Source organism: Heteronotia binoei, chromosome 15, assembly GCF_032191835.1.
Source record: "Heteronotia binoei isolate CCM8104 ecotype False Entrance Well chromosome 15, APGP_CSIRO_Hbin_v1, whole genome shotgun sequence".
Lineage (NCBI taxonomy): Eukaryota > Metazoa > Chordata > Lepidosauria > Squamata > Gekkonidae > Heteronotia > Heteronotia binoei.
In genome coordinates this window covers 9,162,181-9,183,614 of record NC_083237.1, presented here as the reverse complement: position 1 = coordinate 9,183,614, position 21,434 = coordinate 9,162,181, and the positions used below count along the sequence as shown (strand labels likewise).

The following is a 21,434-nucleotide window of genomic DNA, read 5'->3' as shown; positions in this document are numbered from 1 at the left end:
TGCCCCACTTATATACCTCTCATACTGAATTAACTTTTCCCTCTCATCCACTTTTTTCAAAAGCAACACCTTGGTTGGATTTGTGAGTCTATGGAGTCCAATGTCCCATGAATGGAGAAAAAAAAAAAATCCTTACTCTGAAACCCCAAACAAGTTCTTCAAAGGATGTGTCTCGAACTTGAAGTCATTAGGATTGTAAGTTATCTGAGAGGACATCCCACCAACAAGAAGCTCTCCTGGCTGGTACCACTCATGTGGGACAGGGATAGGGTCATTCTGGGGGCACCTCAGAGTGCCTATGTTCCATACCATGTGAAAAAACAGAAGCAGCAATGCCACTAACTTCACCATCTTGGCACCAATGTTCCTTGCTAGGCACAAACCTCTCCAGCAATTACATCACAGGTTACCTTGGATGGCAGCTGCTGATGCCAGTTGACTTCTTAAAAGAAAATCCACAAACCCTATTTCTATCCTTAACACAGCTGCAAATGCGTGGCTTGTGTATTAGTGGAAATTACACATCTCCGAGTAAGATCTGAGAGATCCAAGTGGCAGGGCCCAGCCGACACCTCCTCCTTTTTCCCAGCTTTCAAGAATGCAGGAGGGGTGAGGTTTATAATTACGTTTAGGTTTGTTGGAGTGTTTTCTGTTGCCTTCTGAAAATCTACTGGGGCCTGAATCAAATGTACAAATTACAGTGATTTGGACCATTCCAGGAGGAGACGAAAGACACCACTGACAATGAGAGGGTTTTTTTTTTTTTTCTTTGGGGGGGGGGTTGTTTTCCCTCAACATCTGACTGAGTCTCCCTGATCTTTGGATCAAGAAATAGCCAAGGACCCACAGTGAAGAAACAGCAACTGGAAATGAAGATCTTGAATCAAATCCTTTCTTTAGATATGGACTGCCATGGGCAGGAGTCACAAGAACACATTAAGCTGCCTTATACTGAATCTGATTCTAAGAGACAGTGGTGCTGTAGGATCTCAGGCAGAAGTTTTTCACAGGACCTGCTCCCTGGTCCTTTAACTGAAGATGCTGTGAATTGGAACTTAGGACTTTGTGTATGTAAAATAAATGTTCCACCACTGACCTCCTCCCAAGTCAGTGATGCCATTCTACATGCTGACAAGATGACCGCTACTGAGCAATATTCCCTCTAAGCTGGGTTAGTGTGAGTTAGCTCACAGTTTTTAAGCCTCCAGCTCACACATTTTTGTCTTAGCTCAGGAAAAATAGATCTAGAGCAAATAATTTATGCAGTAGCTCACAACTTTAATGCTAATATCTCACAATGTAGACTTTTTGCTTACAAGACTCCACAGCTTAGAGGGTAGATTGCCACTTAGCCTCTCCCCTAGTCACTGATGCCATTCTACATGCTGCCAATATAGTTTGCTATATCAGCTTCCTTGCTTAAAGATTTCAAAAGGAAAAGGGGTGTGCTACTTCTTCATGGTCTTTAATATTCTATTATAGGCAATCTGCCTTAATCAGAACCCCCACAGCGGGTCAGGGCACAAGGGTCAAAGGGCAAGCAAACAGGTCTTGAAGTAGTAGAAAGGAAATAAGATTTTTTTTTTCAAAATGCTGGCACAGAGTTATTGGGTTACTACTAGAGGTGTGCAAAAGAAAAAAATGGAAAAATTCGGATTCAGGTGTACTCTGGGCTGAAAAAAATTGGAAAGCTGCATATCTCCTAATAGCAGATTCGGTAGCCGAATCTGATTTGGGAGATATTCAGCTATTCCCAAATATGTGGCCCATAGGGTATAATGATAGGCAGCTGGAGGGGAGGCAGTTTGAGTTAGGGAAACCAAAATTGCAAGGAAGCTGCAAGGGCCTCTCTCCTACAGAATTCACAAGTTCCAAAAAAGATTGGTCCAGGGGATCTAATTCTGTGGGCGCCCCAAAAGGGTGCCCCCATCTCTCCATTATACCGTAGGGAAAATAGGGTATTGAAGGCAAAATAGGGTGCAATAAAAGGCAGCTGGAGGAGAAAGGGTTTGAGGTAGATGCCCCTCATTTGCAGAGGAACTGCAGGGGCCTCTCCCCCAAAGCACCCCAGGTTCCAAAAAGATTGGACCAGGGGTTCTCATTCTAGGAGTACGAAAAAAGGCCCATTTCTCCCAGTGGTGGGGGAAAAGCAATCAGTCAGTTTTCCTACTGTAATAACAGTGGGAAAACTGATTGTGGGGAGCAGAGGGTTTGAGGGAGAGCCCCCAAATTTGCAGGGCAGTTGCAGGGGCCTCTCCCCAATGGCAGTGCCATGTCCCCAAGCAGAACCATTGCCACCATGCCACTTCCATTGGCACAAAGAGTACATTAGATCAAACTAGAGAATCTCTCTCATTCAAAAATTGGGGTGGTGGCCCTCGGCAAGGACTGCTGCAGAGAACCAGTGCATTAAATGCACTACTGCCATGCAGCAGAGATGGCGCATGGACTTCCTGCATGTCAAGCATCTGCCCACTGAACAACAGCCCAACAGAAGAAATACCTATGTGGAATCCCGCAACGCTCCACTTGTTGCTTGTCACTGAAACTGGGGCACTTGGGTTTTAAAAGAAGCTGATGAAAAATCAAGGCTGCTCAAGGGGAACCTTGACTGACATGTCAACCGACATGCAAATATCACCTCTGCTCTTCTTTTAAAAGCAAGTATCTTGGGAAACTGTCATTGCACCATATTTATCCTACATTCTGGCATGGCACATTTCCAAAGAGAAAAGCATTCTTTTCCTAGAACAACAAAGCTGAGAGAGCAGCCCTCGTAAAAACAGTCAACACAATGGACCCCCCCAGGACATTACAGAGATGTCAGCTTCTTATCTCAGTAGACATAATAACTAAGTTGTTTAGTTCTCTGTTTTTTCAAAGAAAACAGACTATATTGGTCTTAAAGGTGCCACTGCAGTCAAACTTGGTTCCTGGGCATGTATTAACCCCGTCAGTACCTGTTCTGAATCCAAAACTGCAGGGGGTTTTGCTCTTGTTTAATATCCACTTCTAGCTGCAGTAATTTTGGCATCTAGATACTAATGGGGCTTCCTGGCAACAAATCCCCCCATATGTAATATGAAGGGACACTCTTTTCATTGAATCTCATGGAGCTGTGGTGTTGCTTATACCACCTAGCATTGACCTTTGCTTATCTTGAGGTGCCACTGGCAATCATCTAAATGTCATTCTCTCACATTTAGGTGCTCAGGTTTGTAGTTGTATGCCGCTGTATTCTTCACTTTCTCCATTCTGAGTTATATTTGGTGAACACCCAGGTCTTATTATGCATCTTGACTCTAACCAGTTCTTCCTCACTGTCAACCAACCCTCACCCCACAACCTATGTGTTATGGTCATGGGTTTTTTGGTAGCAGGAACTCATTTGCATATTAGGTCACATGCTGCTGAATTAGCCAATCCTCTAAGAGTTTAGAGGGTTCTGGCCAACTGTAAGCTCTTGGAGGATTGGCTACATCAGGGGTGTGTGGCCTAATATGCAAAGGAGTTCATGCTACAAAAAAAGCCCTGGTTATGGCTGAATACTAAATAAAACTTTGCTTATCTTAAATGTTACAATGGACTCTAAATTTGTCCTTACCTGTGATGATGGCCTAGCTCTTTGGTGTTACCCCAGGTGCACCATGTGGCAGTAAGGTAGGGTTGCACCCCAATTTTACCCTGAACTAAACAGAGCCTGACCCCTTTTTAAAAACCCTCCCACCAAAACTCTGTTTTTTATATGTCCGTAACCTGTCCTTTCTTTGTGTTGTTTTAGTCTGGTTAAAGAAACTAGGTGCCTCTTCCTGGCTACAGTTTTTTAAAAGCTACCTTGAGATGAAGGAAAACCTTTTTAGAAGCACTGGTATGCTCTTTGTTAAACTTCTTCTGTCTACAGCATGGGACAAATCAGGTGTCCCCTATGACTAGAGAAAAGCTGAGGTTCAACCTATAGAATGTAAAAATGCACTAGCCTTCAGTAATTGAAGGTCACATGCACATAAACCCTGTTCTTTTTTAAATGGAACCTGTTCTGGCCTAGTTGCACTGTTTTTTGGAGAAACCTAAACTCTTCTGAAAGTATTTCCTATCTGGCCTGGTCAGTTGAAAGAGAGAAACTGAAGCCCTAATCTGAATTTCTTAAATTTGTTTAAAAGAAGAAGAAGAAAAAACAATTCCTCAAAACACATTTATTATTGGAGCAGCCTTTTTACTGGCCCTAATCAAACCAAAAACACCCTCAAATGTCATTGCAGTCATATAAAACACAGTGAAGAAAACCCAAGCTAACACAGGGGCAGAATAAGACCACTGAGAGAAGTCACACAAAATCTAAACTAACCTTTCCCTAGGGCTAAACAACAGAAGAACAGAACAGTAACTCAGCAACGATGCTACCCCCCTCCCAATAAGGCCAAAATCAATTGAACCCGAACTGGATTTCAAACTGCAACAAAGATACAAAGAATCATCAGGCAACCAGAGGAAGCAAGTCACAAAGAGTAACACAAGACTGTATCAGTAACATCAGCTGCAAGGCCCACCCAGGAAAAAAGAGAAAAAACACAAGTCTGTATAAGACAAAACAACACAAAGAAACACAACAAGCCATCAACACCCGCCACGTTCCCTCCTCAACAACCAGAATGGAAAAAAAGGAACTTTAAAAAAATCATAAATTCACAACAAATCACAATGTACAGCTAAAAAAAAACCATGCAAAAAAAGCAACAATAGCGTCCTGGAGAACCAGACCACAAGACACAACCGCACAATGGCAGCTGCCCATCTACCCCTAAGCAACAAAGGAAACACCAGTAAACTCTTTAAAAACATCTGTCAATGCCCACAAAACAGTAACAATAATTAAATCTGCAAACAACCACTAACACAACTTGTGATCAGGAATTTAACCAAACAATTAATGACAGTGAACAAAACACCCTGCAACAAAATAATAACAGCAATAATACAGTAATATCTTGAATGAAAATATTGAAATATTTCTACAACAAACTTTTACACCCTGCACAAAATTTTAACTTCGAAAGACTTGACCAATCACCTCCACAATCCAAAAGAAAACCCTAACACACCCCAAGCAGGCATTCACCCTAAACAGGGGCACTATAAAAAAAAGACCACTCACTTTTTAAAAACCAACAGAGCCTGAATTCTGGGGCAAATTAACAGCTGAGAAAGTTATTATGTCCACTGAGATAGGAAGCCAATATCTCTATGAAGTCCTGGGGGTTCCTGGATATTGAGTATTTTTGAAGTTTCAATAGATAGGAATGCCTCTTTCTTCAGATGTGTGCCATGCCAGAACCAAGAACTAGAATAACTATACTGCAATGACAGGTTCCCAAGTTACTTGCTTTAAAAAGAAGACTGGAGGTGATATCCATGCAACTTATTACCACATAAATTAAGGTTCCCCTTTTAAATCTAAGATTCTCTAATTCAAAGGTCCTGTGCATTGCACTACCATTGCCACGGTAACACTTGTTCTGCTGAGCAACTATGTTCCTTGAAAGTTAACACCCTCAGCACAGTTGACTTGACTGCAGAGATTCTGTAGGAGAATCTGACCGCTGCCTGGGGTAGGTTTTCCCATCGTAAATGGTGCCCCTACAGTTGAACTCCCTAGTCCTATCCTTTCGGAAACTGGAGGTTCTGTGCGAGATAGGCACCAGAAGCAGCCCTTGTAAATTTGGTGCCTCTCACTCAAATCCCCTTCTCTCCCCCCCCCCCCCGTCACTTTTTCCATTTTAATTACAGTGGGGAAAGTAATTGATTGCTTTTTTCCCATCATAGGGGGAAAGGGCCCTATTTGGGTGCTACTAGATTTGGACCCCCCGGTCCAATCTTTATGAAACTTGGGGGTTCTGTGGGGGAGTGTCTCATGCAGCAGCCCTACAAATCTGGAGCCTCTACCTCAAACCCCCTGCCCCCAAGCTGCACTTCATTATACCCTATTTTACCATTGTCTTCAATGGCCCATAGGGTATAATAGAGGGATGGGGGCACCCCCTTTGGGTGCTCCTAGATTGGACTCGTTGGTCCAATATTTATGAAACTTGGGGGTTCTGTGGGGGATTGTCTCATGCAGCAGCCCTACAAATTTGGAGCCTCTACCTTAAACCCCTGCCCTCGCGCTGCACTTCATTATAACCTATTTTGCCTTTAACTTCAATGACCCATAGGATATAATGGGGCTGAATAGCCACCTGCCAAATTTTGGCAGCAATTTGTGACTGCTGTATATGGCTCCCAAATCAGATCAGAGAATCTGTTTTGGCTCTATACGGGCTGAATACAGCCGAATCAGTTGTTTTTTGAGGGTGTATTCAGTTTGGCCAAACTGAATGCACATCCTTAGTTATTACAACAGTTTGACCAACCAAAATCAAAGACTAAGCACACACACTTTGTTTCACAGGAGAGAGGCTGATTTAACACGATTCTTTAATGCTTTAATGCTTTCTTGCTATTTGTTCTCTCCTGTCCAAATCAGGTCTTAGAACAATAATATAGCATTTGGGGAAAAATATACAGCCCAGTAACCCAGCACCAGAGACTAAATTAAAGGAAATCTCCACAGATACCATGTATTTCCCTTTGGTGCTCAGGTAGGTTGGAATAAAACACAACTAAACACTGCAAAACATCATCATGCTGAAAGTGATAAACTTGGCTTCATTAAAAGTGTCTGGCAATTTCCAGGCAAGGAAAGCCACAGTGAAGCTTATGGAGTGTCAGAACTGGAAGAATTTCAATTGAGGCCCAGGACTTCCTTACAAAGTATAGGCGTTTATTGAGAACTACAGAGCTGAGAGTACAGAATAACACTGATAACGAAATGTAGCATTGGTTACATTTTATGCGGTTGGTGCAGCAACAATAAAATGATTTTTCACACGGCCAGAGACAACTGTCTGTTTCTCAGGGTCTGTTATCAGCGAGGGAGGATGGAGTCCCGCTGAGATGGCCTGGCAAGGCCGGCTTCAAAGGGCACCTGCAGATGTTGACCAGAGGCTATCTGCTACGCTCCAGTGATCACAGTTTGTTTGAAATGCATTTCACTTGTGGTTAGTAGTTTGGTTCAAAACACATTGGGTTAGTATCTGGTTACAATATGGAGTCAGTTAGGCTAACAGCATATAGGAAAGATACAAGTTCTGACATGGAGGATAGAAGTCCCATGTAGCTCAGAACAATATAAAACATAAGTATAGACCCTTCATTACATTCTGCTATGATCTCTGTGGTCATTGACTTCATGTCCAGATCTGGAAATGGGGGAGCAGTTCCTAGCCACACTGTACAGATACACATTTGGATAACTGAGCAAGAAAGGATAATCGAGATGGAAAGTCTTTTCCCCATCCACTTCCTCATGCTGGACCCAGGTTGGGTGGCCATGAAAGCTCCAACCACAGTGATGGTTTTGGCCAAGACACAAGAAACAGAAACTGAGAAGATGATGCCAAAAGTGACTTGCTGGAGGAAGCAAGTCACTTTGTTTGGTTGTCCAATGAATAGCAAAGAACAGAGGAAGCACAGCAGAAGAGAGACTAAGAGAGTGTAGGTGATACCCCTGATCTTGGCTTTGACTATGGGGGTATCTTTGTGCCTAATAAAAATACCCAAAACCAAAGATGTGATCAGAGAAAATGAAAGAGCAGGGAAAGTCAAACTGATCCCTAACGGTTCATCGTAAGACAGAAAACTTTTGATCTTGGGCAAACATTGAGCACGTTCCATATTTGGATATTGATCTTCTGGACATTTGATACAGTCATCCATATCTGAAAATAAAGAAGTGGGTCCAATCTCGGCATCAATTCATAAGAAACTTACACCTGATTCTAATTGCTACCTTTGATGTTGTTGCTATAAAGAAAAAAACTATGGAGCTTTTTTGGGTAAGACTGTAATATTAACTAATTTCTATGAATATTTTAATCACTGATATGCTCTGTAATGTTTAATTGCACGTATTTCTATATATGTATTCTTAAATACCAATCAAATTGATGGTAAAATACAATTGCAAAAATATTACCAGTTGACATAGACAGACCAGCTGATAAAAGCCTGATGCCTGAAGGTTCAAGACTCGAACCTGAACTCCATGTAAAGAGTGATCTGAGATTTCACTGGACTATCAACCACATTCTCCAGAATTTCTTGACAATCAAGCCTCCTTCTCACATACAACACCACTCCATCTCCTCTCCTGCCCTTACGGTTTTTCTTGAACAACTTGTACCCATCCGCTGTCACATTCCAGTCATGAGAATCATCCCACCAAGTCTCAGTAATCTCTACTATATCATAACCCTCTGTTTGCAAGAGAAGCTCAAGCTCACCCTTCTTATTCCCCATACCATGCATTAGTATATAGGCACTTGTAGTCTCATACCCTTGACTTTGTTTGACCTGTCTTCCTCAGATGGTTCCCTGGTGATTGTTCTTCTACATTAAGATCCCCATGTTGATTGTCACCTTCCCCTTGTGTCATCAGTTTAAAGCTCTCCTGATAAGGTTCTGCAGGTTATTTCCAAATATTTTCTTCCCCGATTTTGAGAGGTGAAGGCCATCATTTGCTAGTAGGCCTTCTTTAAGAAAGCTTATCCCATGACCCCAGAATCCAAAGCGCTCCCTCTGGCATCACCATCGCAGCCAACTTATAATCGTAAGGAGCGCAATAACAAATCACACGGAACAGCAAGAAAACCAAATTAATTTCTTGGTGTTAATTACATACTCTTTATACAGAATCAGTCTTCGATTGTTGCCACATTTGGGTATCTCTGGTCTAAATAACAACATCAATATATGTGGGAGTGCCTCTTTGATATTAGCATGGATTCACGTGGGTAGCTGTGTTGGTCTGAAAGAGCAGAACAAAGTTGGAATCCAGTGGCACCTTAAAGACCAACATTGCGGCACCCATCCAGAGGCAGGCTGCACAGTTTAGAAAAGAGACAACTAGGGTGGGATATAATGGATGTTTATACACTTACACGTTTGGTGGAGAAAGTTGACCATGAGAAATTTTTCTCCTTCTCCCTAAATACTAGAACTTGAGGGCATCCAGTGAAGCTGATGGACAGTAGATTCAGGGTGAACAAAAAGAAATACTTCTTTACACAGAGAGTGATTAAAATGTGAAATTCACTGCCAGAAGAATAAACAGCTTTAAAAGGGGATGAGATGGATAAGACTATCAGAGGCTACTAGCCATGGTGACTGAGGAGAACCTTCATGTTCAGAGACGCTTAGAATCCCAGAATTGGAGGCAACATCAGGGGAAGGTTTCAGCCTCTCTGTCCTGTTGTTGGTTCTCCAGAGGATCTATTTGACCACTGTGTGAGACAAGCTACTGGACTAGGTGAAACACTGGTCTGATCCAGCAGGGGCTCTTCTTATGTTCTCATATTCTGATCTTCCTGCTGGGTGACCTTGTGGCTGTCACACTCTCTCAGCCTGATCTATCTCATAGGTTTGTTGTGAAGATAAAAATGAAGGAAAGGAGAATGATGTGAGAACTTTTGGGTCTCCGTTGTGGAGAACTGTGGGATATAAATGAAATAAGTAAGCAAGTAATATTGTGGCGATGTTATCTAGGTTGATAGCTGTTCTTCAATTTCTCTCAAGATTTTTGATGGTAACCAGGGCTTTTTTTTAGCAGGAATGCACAGAAATGCAGTTCCTGATGGCTTAGACTCAAGGGGTGTGGCCTAATATGCAAATGAGTTCCTGATGGGCTTTTTCTACATAAAGCCCTGTGTGAAGCAATGGTGATATCAGGAGGTGTGGCCTAATACGCAAATGAGTTCCTGCTGGGCTTTTTCTATGAAACCAGGCAGAAAGTGGGTATTGGGAATGAAGTAATCTAAAGCAGGTTGATTTTACAGAAAACATAACAGTGGCAAATATGCATTCTTTAGCGATCAAGTGTTTAATGAACCCTATTGTGGCTTTGAACAGTGAAAAGAAAATGTTTTAATGAAAACACATCTGAATATTCAGGTGCCTTCTAAGAGTGACTGATAATTAATGGGAACAAGGAGAATATGTGAAAACAGACAAAAGACTGCAGAGATAAAAGACAATTTAATAAATTCCCCTCTGAATTACAGTAATGGAAGAACAAAGCTATGTTATTGAAGAATTATAAGTGAAAAGGAGTCACAAATTCCAGCCTTCATTCTTCTAAAATTCTTTCTATCTATCTATCTATCTATCTATCTATCTATCTATCTATCTATCTATCTATCTATCTATCTATCTATCTATCTATCATCGATCAATCATCTATCTATCTATCTATCTATCTATCTATCTATCTATCTATCTATCTATCTATCTATCTATCTATCTATCTATCTATCTAATCTATCCATCTATCCATCTATCTTCTTCATCATCATCTTCATTATCATCTATCTATCTATCTATCTATCTATCTATCTATCTATCTATCTATCTATCTATCTATCTATCTATCATCATCATCTATCTATCATCATCTATCTATCCATCCATCTAACTATTATTATCATCTTTTTCATGAGCCTATCAGGGGAGGGCGGAATACAAATGTAATAAAATAAAAATGAAAATCTATTTCTTTTTTTTTCTTTTTTTTTTTTGATTTGCGTTTGTGTGTGTACCTGGAAGTCAAGGAGACTTCTGGTGACTGACACCTACTGGGACATGGAAGATATTCAGAGAGGTGGCAAAAAAAGACTACCCCTGCTTCTGGACTTTTGGTATTTCAAGGAGGTCCCCCATCCAAGTACTGATGTGACCTTGGGTTAGCTAAAAAGTTCTCTAAGAGCTGTTCTGTTCAAAAGCATTTCTGGGAGAGCTCTCTCAGCCCCACCAAATTCATGGGGTGTCTGTTGTTGGGAGGAGAAGGGAAAAGAGATTGTAAGCCACTCTGAGAATTCTTTGGTAAGGTATAAATCCAATCTCTTCTTCTACTACTACTACTTGCCAGAGTTCGTCCTGCTTGGTTTTCAAGATCTGACAAGATTGTGCTTCCCTCAGCTATACAGGACGGGGCATTCTTCTAAAATTCTTATCTAATGATTGTACTTCAAAAGGAATGCATATAAAGGAAAAACTAAATAATACGTTTCTTTTTCCCCATCAGCTGTTCCCTGTTGCTTAATTCACGTCTCACTAGAATAATGTAGCATTTGGGAGTAAATATACTCCTCCTCTTCTTCTTCTTCTTCTTCTTCTTCTTCTTCTTCTTCTTCTTCTTCTTCTTCTTCTTCTTCTTCTTCTTCTTCTTCTTCTTGTTGCCAGAGTTGACCCTGCTTAGCTTCCAAGATCTAATTATTCCACTTCAGATTTGTAAGTTTAATGTGTGGAATTAAGAAACACATTGACCCCTATATTAAGTCCACTGTTTGAATTCTATAGACAAACGAAAAGAAATACATATAAAAGGAAAACTAAATAATATGCTTATTTTTCCCCATCAGCTGTTCCCTGTTGTTTAATTCAGGTCTCACTAGAATAATGTAGCATTTGGGAGTAAATATACATCCCAGTAAACTAGCAGTGGAGGCTAAGATGGAGAAGATCTCCACAGCTACCATGTATTTCCCTTTGGTACTCAGGTAAGTTGGAAGAAATGTCAACCAAACACTACAAAAGATCAACATGCTGAAGGTGATAAACTTGGCTTCATTAAAACTGTCTGGTAACTTCCTGGCAAGGAATGCCACAATCAAGCTGATGAGGGACAAAAATCCCATGTAGCCCAGGACAATGTAGAACATGAGGACAGACCCTGCATTACATTCTGCTATAATCTCTTCATCCATTGACAGTGCATCCCAGTCTGGGAATGGAGGAGTGGTTCCTAGCCACACTGTACAAATACAGATTTGAATCATGGAGCAGGAAAGGACAATAAGGTTGGTCAGACGCTTCCTCACCCACTTCCTCATGCTGGACCCTGGTTTAGTGGCCATGAATGCTAAAACCACAGTGATGGTTTTGGCCAAGACACAAGAAACAGCCACAGAGAAGATGATGCCAAAAGCAGATTGCTGGAGGGAGCAAGTCAACTTTATTGGTCTTCCAATGAAGAGGAAACAACAGAGGAAGCAAAGAAGGATAGAGATGAGGAGAGCATAGGTAACATCCCGGTTGTTGGCTTTGACGATGGGAGTACCTCTGTGTTTAATAAAAATGCTTAGCACCAAGACTGTGAGGAGCAAAAATGAAACATCAAGTGAAACTAAAGCAATCCCTAAAGGTTCTTCATATGACAGAAAGTTTATAACTTTAGGAATACATTGATGGCCCTTACTTGGATAGTGATCTTTTGTGCATTGAAAGCAGGCATCCATGTCTGGGGGGAAAAAAGGAAAAGAGGATATTCTCAGTGATCATTTCAAATGTAACAGGAGGCTGATTTCCATAGCATTGGTGGATGGGGAAGGAGACAGAAAAGTGGGGGGGGGGGGGATCGCACTATGCAGGAATAAATTTAAAAAAAACTCCAAGAGGTTAAAGCAGGGGTGGCCAATAGTAGCTCTCCAGATGTTTTTTGCCTACAACTCTTATCAACCCCAGCCAGCATGGCTGATGGCTGGGGGTGATGGGAGTTGTAGGCAAAAAACATCTGGAGAGCTACCGTTGGCCACCCATGGACTAAATGGTATATTTGTCTTAGGGAAATGGTATATTTGTCTTATGGTGTGGAATTGGATCCAATACATTTTTCTGCTGGTGAAAATTAATTAATTAGGGTTCTCAGTAGAGAACAATACAATGGAAACTTGAATTAAAACAATGAAACTAGAACCAGAAGCTATTCTGGGGGTGGGGAGTCATAGGACATGTATGTACAAAAGGTCTGTGGGATAATGGCTGGAGCAAGGAAGAGAGCTGGGCGGAATGGAGTGCAAAAGACAGCAAGATCCAACTCAGACTGATTTTGCACTAGGCTTGCACTAGGTGGAGAGCCCTTTTGCTCCTGGCACTTCTCTCGGCGCTTCTTTCACACAAGCTGCCCCGGATCTGCGAGTTGGCTTAATTAAGTGATTTTAAACTTATCAGAATTTTTTAATGTTTAATGTTAATGTAACCTTGTCTTTTGTATAAGGGAAATTGAATGATGTTGTTAGCCGCCCTGAGCCTGCTCCGGCGGGGAGGGCGGGATATAAATAAAATTATCTATCTATCTATCTATCTATCTATCTATCTATCTATCTATCTATCTATCTATCTATCTATCTATCTATCTATCTATCTATCTATCCTCTTACAAGTGGTTTCTGCTTGCTGTGGAAAAGTGGAGGGACAACTCGCAGCTCCGGGGCAGCTTGTGCAAAAAATGAGAGAAGTGCCGGGGGCAAAAGGGCTCTCCACCTGGAACAAGCCCTAGTGCAAAAAATTGTTTTTGTTGTTTTTGCTTTTTAGCCACCTTTAATAGTTCTCTGGAGAGGAGGCATATAAATTACCTACCTAACTACCTACATAGAGTGTGACTTAAAGCACATTTTTCAGGACATGTTTTCCTACTTATTGTTTTAAACAACACTCTTATTAATATATCACTTACATTTAGTCCTCTAGCATTTATTAATTGTACTTATTAATTATTAATTGTACTCAATTATATCAGCTCAACATCTACCTTAAAGTGCTTCTTGAATTTTGTCATAATGAAACCTTACTTCCATCATACTTTTTAAATTACTTTCTGCTATGTGGCCACAGTGGCATGATGAAGATTTCCACCTGTGTGCTTTATATGTTTTGGTTATTTCTCCATTTTTATGGGGGAAAGTATTTGAAAGTTTGTCAAGTCTTAGGGAGTTCAGCAAAATCCTCACAGGGGGGTTGAACAAAGGAGTCCAGAAGTAATTTTTGGGGGGTTGGGGGGGCAGGTGAATAAGAAAAAAAGAGCTGAGTTTCATCCCAGCAAAAGTTGGTTCAGGTAGCCAGCTCCAGGTTGACTCAGCCTTCCATCTTTCCAAGGTTGGTAAAATGAGTCCCCAGCTTGCTGGGGGGAAAGTGTAGATGACTGGGGAAGGCAATGGCAAACCACTCCGTTAAAAGTCTGTTGTGAAAGCAACATCACCCCAGAGTCGGAAACGACTGGTGCTTGCAAAGGTAAAACCTTTACCATTTTTTTTAACCCTTAAGAGCTCTGCTCCTGTGAGCTCCTGCCCAAAATGAGGCCTGGTGCTCTCAATTCACCCTGAACAATGACCAATTCACAGCATGAATCTTTTGCTTCTGAATTAATTAACTTTCATGGGCAGCAAACAGGATGCAGTCAATTACTGACCTTTCTGATTTGAAACCTTTCCTGCAGGACATGGAATGCAGCTGTAGCAACAAAAATTCTCCCCTTCCTTCTTTTGCTTGTGAGAACCTGGGAAGCAGTAGTCATTACACAGTGAAACGGGCAGAACCTATCCAAAACATGAAAGGAGGGGTTTTATTATTATTATTATTATTCAAAAATACTAAAAAAAAACTATCTACATACTCAAAACTTATCGTCATTCAAAGATATAAACCATTTCGCATACAGAGGTCTATTACAGGTAAAACATTTTATGAAAATAAGTATTAGAGGGGAATATTTTTGCAGCAAATATTCAACAGTAGGAGACCACAGTGTAATAGATTTATTTTGTCTACCAAACTCAATAGAAATTGATTCATTACTAATATTTCCCGTTATAAGAAGGAGCATATATGAACATATGAAACTGCCTTATACTGAAACTGCCTTATACTGCCTTATACTAAACCTTGGTCCATCAAAGTCAGTATTGTCTTCTCAGACTGGCAGTGGCTCTCCAGGGTCTCAAGATGAGGTTTTTCACACCTATTTTCCTGGACCCTTTTTTGGAGATGCTGGGGATTGAACCCAGGACCTTCTGCTTCCCAAGCAGATGTTCTACCACTGAGCCACCATCCCTTGAATACCTACGATTGAACAATGAGCCAATAAATTATGAGACCTTTTTATATATATAATGAAAGGAGATTAATATTGGAGGAAAAATATTATTTTACAGTATATAAACTGATATGGGAAGAGCAAAAAAGTAGAGGGAGGAGCAAAGAATATCATGCATATAATTACTTGCATCCCTCATTAGGATGGTCCAGGCTGTCCCTTCCTCAGTGGAAACAGGTCAGCTCTGGTTTACTGTTTAGAGTGAAGACTATCAAGAAAGTTCAGGGTTGCTGGACAGAGGCAGGAAATGACAAACCACCCCTGTGCATCTTTTGCCTTGAAAACGTTACAGGTTGCACAGTCAGCATTTTCCATCATCAATAATTTACTACTACTCTCCTGATCATGAAGCAGACATGTATTCATAGACCTAGTTTTCTAGTGCCAATAGGAAATCACACCCCATTATTTCCCATGTAGATCAGGATCATCTACCCTCAGCATCAGCTGTTCAATGAGGCTTCTAGTTCATTTAACATTTCAAACGACAGAGACACCAACTGATCACTTTTTGTTGGGCGCATTTATTCTTTCCCCTTCCCCCTCCTAGGCCTCTCTGAAACTGAAATGCTTATGAAATTTGGGAAGATAAATTTTTGTTATTCCCAGAATGCCTGGGAAGTGTTTTGCATAATCAGATTTTGCTGAGCTGACCTAAAAAGCAGCTTTGTGATTTAATTTTGGCTCAAGTACACTCAAATGCAGATCCCTACTGGAGATATAGCAACTCCAGACAAAGGAATTGCCTAACTCAACCAGTGATTCAGTCCATTAAAAGAGGTCTCGTCTGGTTCTCTGACATTTTAAAGAAGGCAATTTTTTCACTGTGTCCACAAACGTTTTTCCTCGCTAGTATTTAGAGAGTACAGAAATATCTAACATTACTCTTACATTCTTAATGCCCAAAGTGGATGGTACCAGTATAGAGCCTTCATACAGTATAGATACTGCATTCACGGGTCACCATTTGCATCTTTGGAAAATTCCAATCACAAATTATCCTTCTAAAGAATTAAGTTGCCCATAAAGAATACCTTGAGATCCCACCTGGTTAAAAATTCTGGGCCACACAATTTTGTCTTCATGAATTATGAATTTTTGTTCTTCAAGGGTTTTGGGATCCACCCTTCCAACTTTCACCCTATGGAAGGACTTGTTTGGGAATGTGACCAGGTTTGTGATATCAAGTCCAGCTCCAGTTTCCATCTTATTATTAAAAGAAACACTATCTCCAAGTGAGTTATTAAATGCAATGCCTTGAAGAAATGGGTGAAGCTAGTTGACATAAAAGGAAAAACATTTTAACAACATTTTGAAGCACAAATTGTGAACCATAAATGGTTTATATAACATTATTTCACTAGTAGAAAAGAACAAGAGTCCAGTAGCACATTAAAGACTAACAAATTTTGTAACTCGGTATGAACTTTCATAAGTCATTGATCTATTCTTCAGATACCCTGCCACAAATTTTGTTAGTCTCTTGCCCTTTTCTACTGCTACTGACAGATTATTTTACCAATTAGTCCTGAAGTAGGATTTCACATTTCCACCCCACCCCCCCCCATAATCTGGTAATTCCAATAAAAACATTACCTGCCAAGGCTGGAGATGCTGAAACTGAACCCTTTGGCTCCCCACCATTGTTCTTTGATTCATTCTAGATGACGATGCAATATGCAAAGCATGTGCTATGGCATAGACAGCATTATAGATACTGTAACTGTGGCCAGTCATGTACATTTCAAAAACGGACCCAGGGAGATCTCCCAGCTTCTCTTCCCCAGTACATGTGCCTTCAGCTTTCATCAGCTCTTGCTGATTAGGAAATGTACAGTCAAAGGCTTTCTCCCAAAAGTCCTTGAGAAAACCATCTCCTTCTATCCAAAATGGCTTTATAGTATGAACAAATTTCTGGAATGCTAGAAGTTTATTTGAGTGGATTGTGAAGCAAATAGCTCCATGGAAGAATTCAAAATCCCAAGCCCTTTGCATGCCTGTTAATGCAAAATCGACCTGGGTTGTCATGATCCACACTTTTCTATAAGATATATTTTCCTTATAATTAAAGTCTCCCATAAACAAAAAAGCAACTAGCCTCAACATGGTCTTAGTTTCTCCATACAGAATAAATGTATTAGCTTTGCTCTGTATGAAAGGCAGATGAATCTTTGAGGCTAAATCCATAATGGCACCAAAGATATCCCAGTCGCTCTGGTTTGGAATTCTTTCTGTGAAGGCAAGGCACATTTTATTCTTGAGTAACAACACTTGTAGGGCCTGCATGAAATGTTCTCCACTCTCATCATCCACAGCAAAAAGACCGACCCATGTCCATCTAAAATACTGAAGTAACCGAATAATCCCCATGGATTGATAAACTTCATTTGGTGTCATACGATAAAAAGAAGGGACTTGCATTGTGTCACTACTCTCTGGTGCATATGAGCCATATGTAAGCTGAAAGTTAATATTTATTAATTACTTTACATGATTTATAGTCCACCTTTCTTACAGGGACTCAAGACAAATTACACAGAATGAGTCAATACAAACAACAAAATGGGACATTCAATACACAGTACTTCAGGACTGTAAAAACTCTGGAGCCAGCCACAATGTGAACATTCTGCATTATTACATGATAGAATCCTACTGACAGTAAGATATACGCAGTAGTATGGAGCACAATCCCTAAATATGTGAACAATTCTCTGCAATGCAACCTTATTGACAGTCAAGAAAAGCCCCCTGGAACTATTCAATTTTGCATAGTTTGCAGAAAGCTAGTAGAGTTGGAGGCAGGCCATTTGATTAAGTGGGAGCCGTAATAAGCTGTTGTTGATTTTGCCTTTTTGGAATCCTGGGAAAGTTCTGCAGACATGAGTGAAACTCCTCAGGTGGAGAATAGGGGAGACAGGCCATGACAATCTTTGTACATGATAGTCAATATCGTAAATTGAGCCCGGTTGAACAACGGCAACAACAACAAAAAAAAACAAATGGAGTGCCTGTAGAATGGGAGTCATATTACAAAAGTGTACCTGTTTGTTCATCAAATACCATTTAATGTAATCTACAACTTCTGCAACTCAGAAATTATTTTGATAGAAGATTTGAAAGCACGGCATAATTTCAGGGATAACCATACCCATCTCTCCATTTCATCTACAAAGCGATGCCTAGATAATGAAGGCTGCACTTCATAAGATTTGTATCCTTCTTACCTGTGGGATTTTGTAGAGATTTATGATGTCTGCCATATGGTAGGAGATATCATAGCCAAGTCCCCCAACAATGGCGATTAGATTTTTCTGGATATCGCAGTTATAGTTAGGGATAAATCGATGTAATTTGAATAGCAGGTCCAGAGTAGTACGATAGGTCATCTTCACATCATAATAACTGTCATAGATGTGGAACCCCAGAGTAATATTGGGTAAAATCTTGGGATTCTTGTTGATCTCACGTACAGCAAATGCCAAAGCCAAAACATGCTGGTAGAATTTTATCACTCTACTACAAAATAGAGTTAGTTATTTTACAGAAGAACTCTATGATGTTCCTGATCATATTGGACTATTCTGGTTACCTTGTTTTTATGTAATGATATCCCCCCCCCACACACCCATGTCCAACCTAAGATGCTTTACATTAGCCCCAAAAATACCTCTGATGCACCAAGAAGAAGAAACATTTCTAGTCTACTCATCCCTTGGACACATTAATTCTATACACTGTAGCTGACCCAATGTAACATGGAAGGACCAAGTTTTATTATAGGTTCCTCTAAATCAGTGTTCCTTTTTATGCTTTCTTTTTAAAGGATGCTTTAAAAATGTTGATCATTTGAAATGCTAGAACTGCCATTTTTCAAGGTTCAGTTTCTTTTCCCACACTCTTCAGAACCTAAACAGTGCCTTCCTCAGCAAATGTACACCCTTGTTAGACTACTGGCTTTGGTGAATTTGGAAGGATGCAGCTCTACTTCAGTAGACCCTATTGTTCATTTCTGAGAGGGAAGTACACATTTTGTTTCTCAAGTGGTGGAGGTGATGGTGGTGGAAAATGCCATCAAGTCACAGCTGATTTACATTAACCCCTTAAGATTTTCAAGGTGATTGGCCATAACCTGCCTCTACTCAACAATCTTGGGTTTCCATGGTGGTCTCCCATCCCAAGTACTAACCAGCCCCAACCTTGCTTAGTTTCCAATGAGATTTGATGATATTACGCTAGCCTGGACCATCCAAGTCTAGGCAGCTCTCCTGAACAGAGATCTGGAGGATGTTGTAGTATTCCATATGAGGACCCAGAATCTTGGTATTATCTCTGTTTTCAAAGTATTCATTACTCCCTCTGTTCTCCATGCATTTGCTCTTCTGATTATTAAATAATTTGTATAAATTTAACTGTGAAAGCCCATTGAGCCCATTCATTACTCTGAAAACATGTCTTGCTATCAGCAATGCTTTTTGCAGTTTCCATTCATGCACATTATTTTAACTCCCTTATAGTGAATTTATAAATATTTTCTTGTCTATTTTCTGGCTTTTCAATCATATTAATAAGCCCTGTTCAAAAGAAAAGGCACATCTCCCTGCATTCAAACGTGCCCCACTTATATACCTCTCATACTGAATTAGCTTTTCCCTCTCATCCACTTTTTTCAAAAGCAACACCTTGGTTGGATTTGTGAGTCTATGGAGCCCAATGTCCCATGAATGAAGAGGAAAAAAAAATCCTTACTCTGAAACCCCAAACAAGTCCTTCAAAGGATGTGTCTCGAACTTGAAGTAATTAGGATTGTAAATTATCTGAGAGGACATCCCACCAACAAGAAGCTCTCCTGGCTGGTACCACTCATGTGGGACAGGGATAGGGTCATTCTGGGGGCACTTCATAGTGCCTATTTTCCATACCATGTGAAAAAACAGAAGCAGCAATGCCACTAACTTCACCATCTTGGCACCAATGTTCCTTGCTAGGCACAAACCTCTCCAGCAATTACATCACAGGTTACCTTGGATGGCAGCTGCTGATGCCAGTAGACTTCTTAAAAGAAAATCCACAAGCCCTATTTCTATCCTTAACACAGCTGCAAATGCGTGGCTTGTGTGTTAGTGGAGATTACACATCTCCGAGTAAGATGTGAGAGATCCAAGTGGCAGAGCCCAGCCGACACCTCCTCCTTTTTCCCAGCTTTCAAGCATGCAGGAGGGGTGAGGTTTATAATTACGTTTAGGTTTGTTGGAGTGTTTTCTGTTGCCTTATGAAAATCTACTGGGGCCTGAATCAAATGTACAAATTACAGTGATTTGGACCATTCCAGGAGTAGACGAAAGACACCACTGGGGGGTGGGGGAGTTGTTTTCCCCCAAAATCTGACTGTGTCTCCCTGATCTTTGGATTAAGAAATAGCCAACAGTGGGTTCCAAGGATCCACAGTGAAGAAACAGCAACTGGAAATGTAGACCTTTCCTTGGATATGGACTGGCAGGGGTCACAAGAACACATTAAGCTGCCTTATACTGAATCTGATTCTAACAGACAGTGGTGCTGTAGGATCTCAGGCAGAAGTTTTTCACAGGACCTGCTCCCTGGTCCTTTAACTGAAGATGCTGTGAATTAGAACTTAGGACTTTGTGTATGTAAAATAAATGCTCCACCACTGACCTCCTCCCAAGTCAGTGATGCCATTCTGCTTCATCATTTTTAAGTTTATTTTACCAAATTACATAGACAAATAACATCAAACAAAAACAAAATCAAACAAGACATACAATACACACATATACATTCCACCCTTCTCTTACATCCTAACAATAAGAGTCCCTCCACCCCTCAGACATACTCCCAAGCATCCCGGGAGCGATAGGAGAATAAATTATTCTATTTCTATTATTCCAATATCAATCCTTTGCTTTTAACCCAGCAGTAAATTGGTTCCCAACTTTCTTTACATTTTAAAATATCACCATTACGGATTCTAATAGTCATCAAATCCAGTTCCGCCGCTTCGGTAAGTTTAACAATAAATTCTTCCCTTGACGGGATTTGCGGGGATTTCCAGTATTTCGCAAATAATATCCTTGCAGCTGTAACAATATACATCAATATCTTAATTATTTTAGGTGGAAAATCTTGTCTACATACATTGTTGATTTTGCCTTTTTGGAATCCAGTGATGCCATTCTACATGCTGACAAAATGACCACTACTGAGCAATGTTCCCTCTAAGCTGGGTTAGTGTGAGTTAGCTCACAGTTTTTAAGTCTCCAGCTCACACGTTTTTGTCTTCGCTCAGGAAAAATAGCTCTAGAGCAAATAATTTATGCAGTAGCTCACAACTTTAATGCTAATATCTCACAATGTAGAATTTTTGCTTAGAAGACTCCGCAGCTTAGAGGGAACA

The 21,434-nt window shown here is 40.6% G+C and overlaps 1 protein-coding gene across 1 annotated transcript; it reads right to left on the bottom strand.

Moving 5' to 3' along the window:
- Window positions 1-11,480: 11,480 nt before the first annotated feature.
- On the bottom strand, window positions 11,481-19,923 carry LOC132584665 (vomeronasal type-2 receptor 26-like). Its single transcript, XM_060256565.1, has 4 exons — window positions 19,769-19,923; window positions 18,247-18,424; window positions 16,738-16,837; window positions 11,481-12,388 (listed from the first exon to the last, which is right to left on the bottom strand). The coding sequence occupies exons 1-4, from the start codon at window positions 19,921-19,923 to the stop codon at window positions 11,481-11,483; spliced, it is 1,341 nt and encodes a 446-aa protein (XP_060112548.1).
- Between the last annotated feature and the right edge of the window lie 1,511 nt (window positions 19,924-21,434).

Bases quoted from the DNA above. Each gene is read 5' to 3' on its own strand.
- LOC132584665 (XM_060256565.1), bottom strand. From the start codon at position 19,923: ATGAAGTGCCCCCAGAATGACCCTATCCCTGTCCCACATGAGTGGTAC. The intron at 18,425-19,768 runs GTAAGGATTTTT...CATCTATGACAG, and splicing joins GACTTGTTTGGGGTTTCAGA to TTATTATGATGTGAAGATGA. The intron at 12,389-16,737 runs GTATCTATAATG...TTTTCCCCCCAG, and splicing joins CATGACTGGCCACAGTTACA to ACATGGATGCCTGCTTTCAA.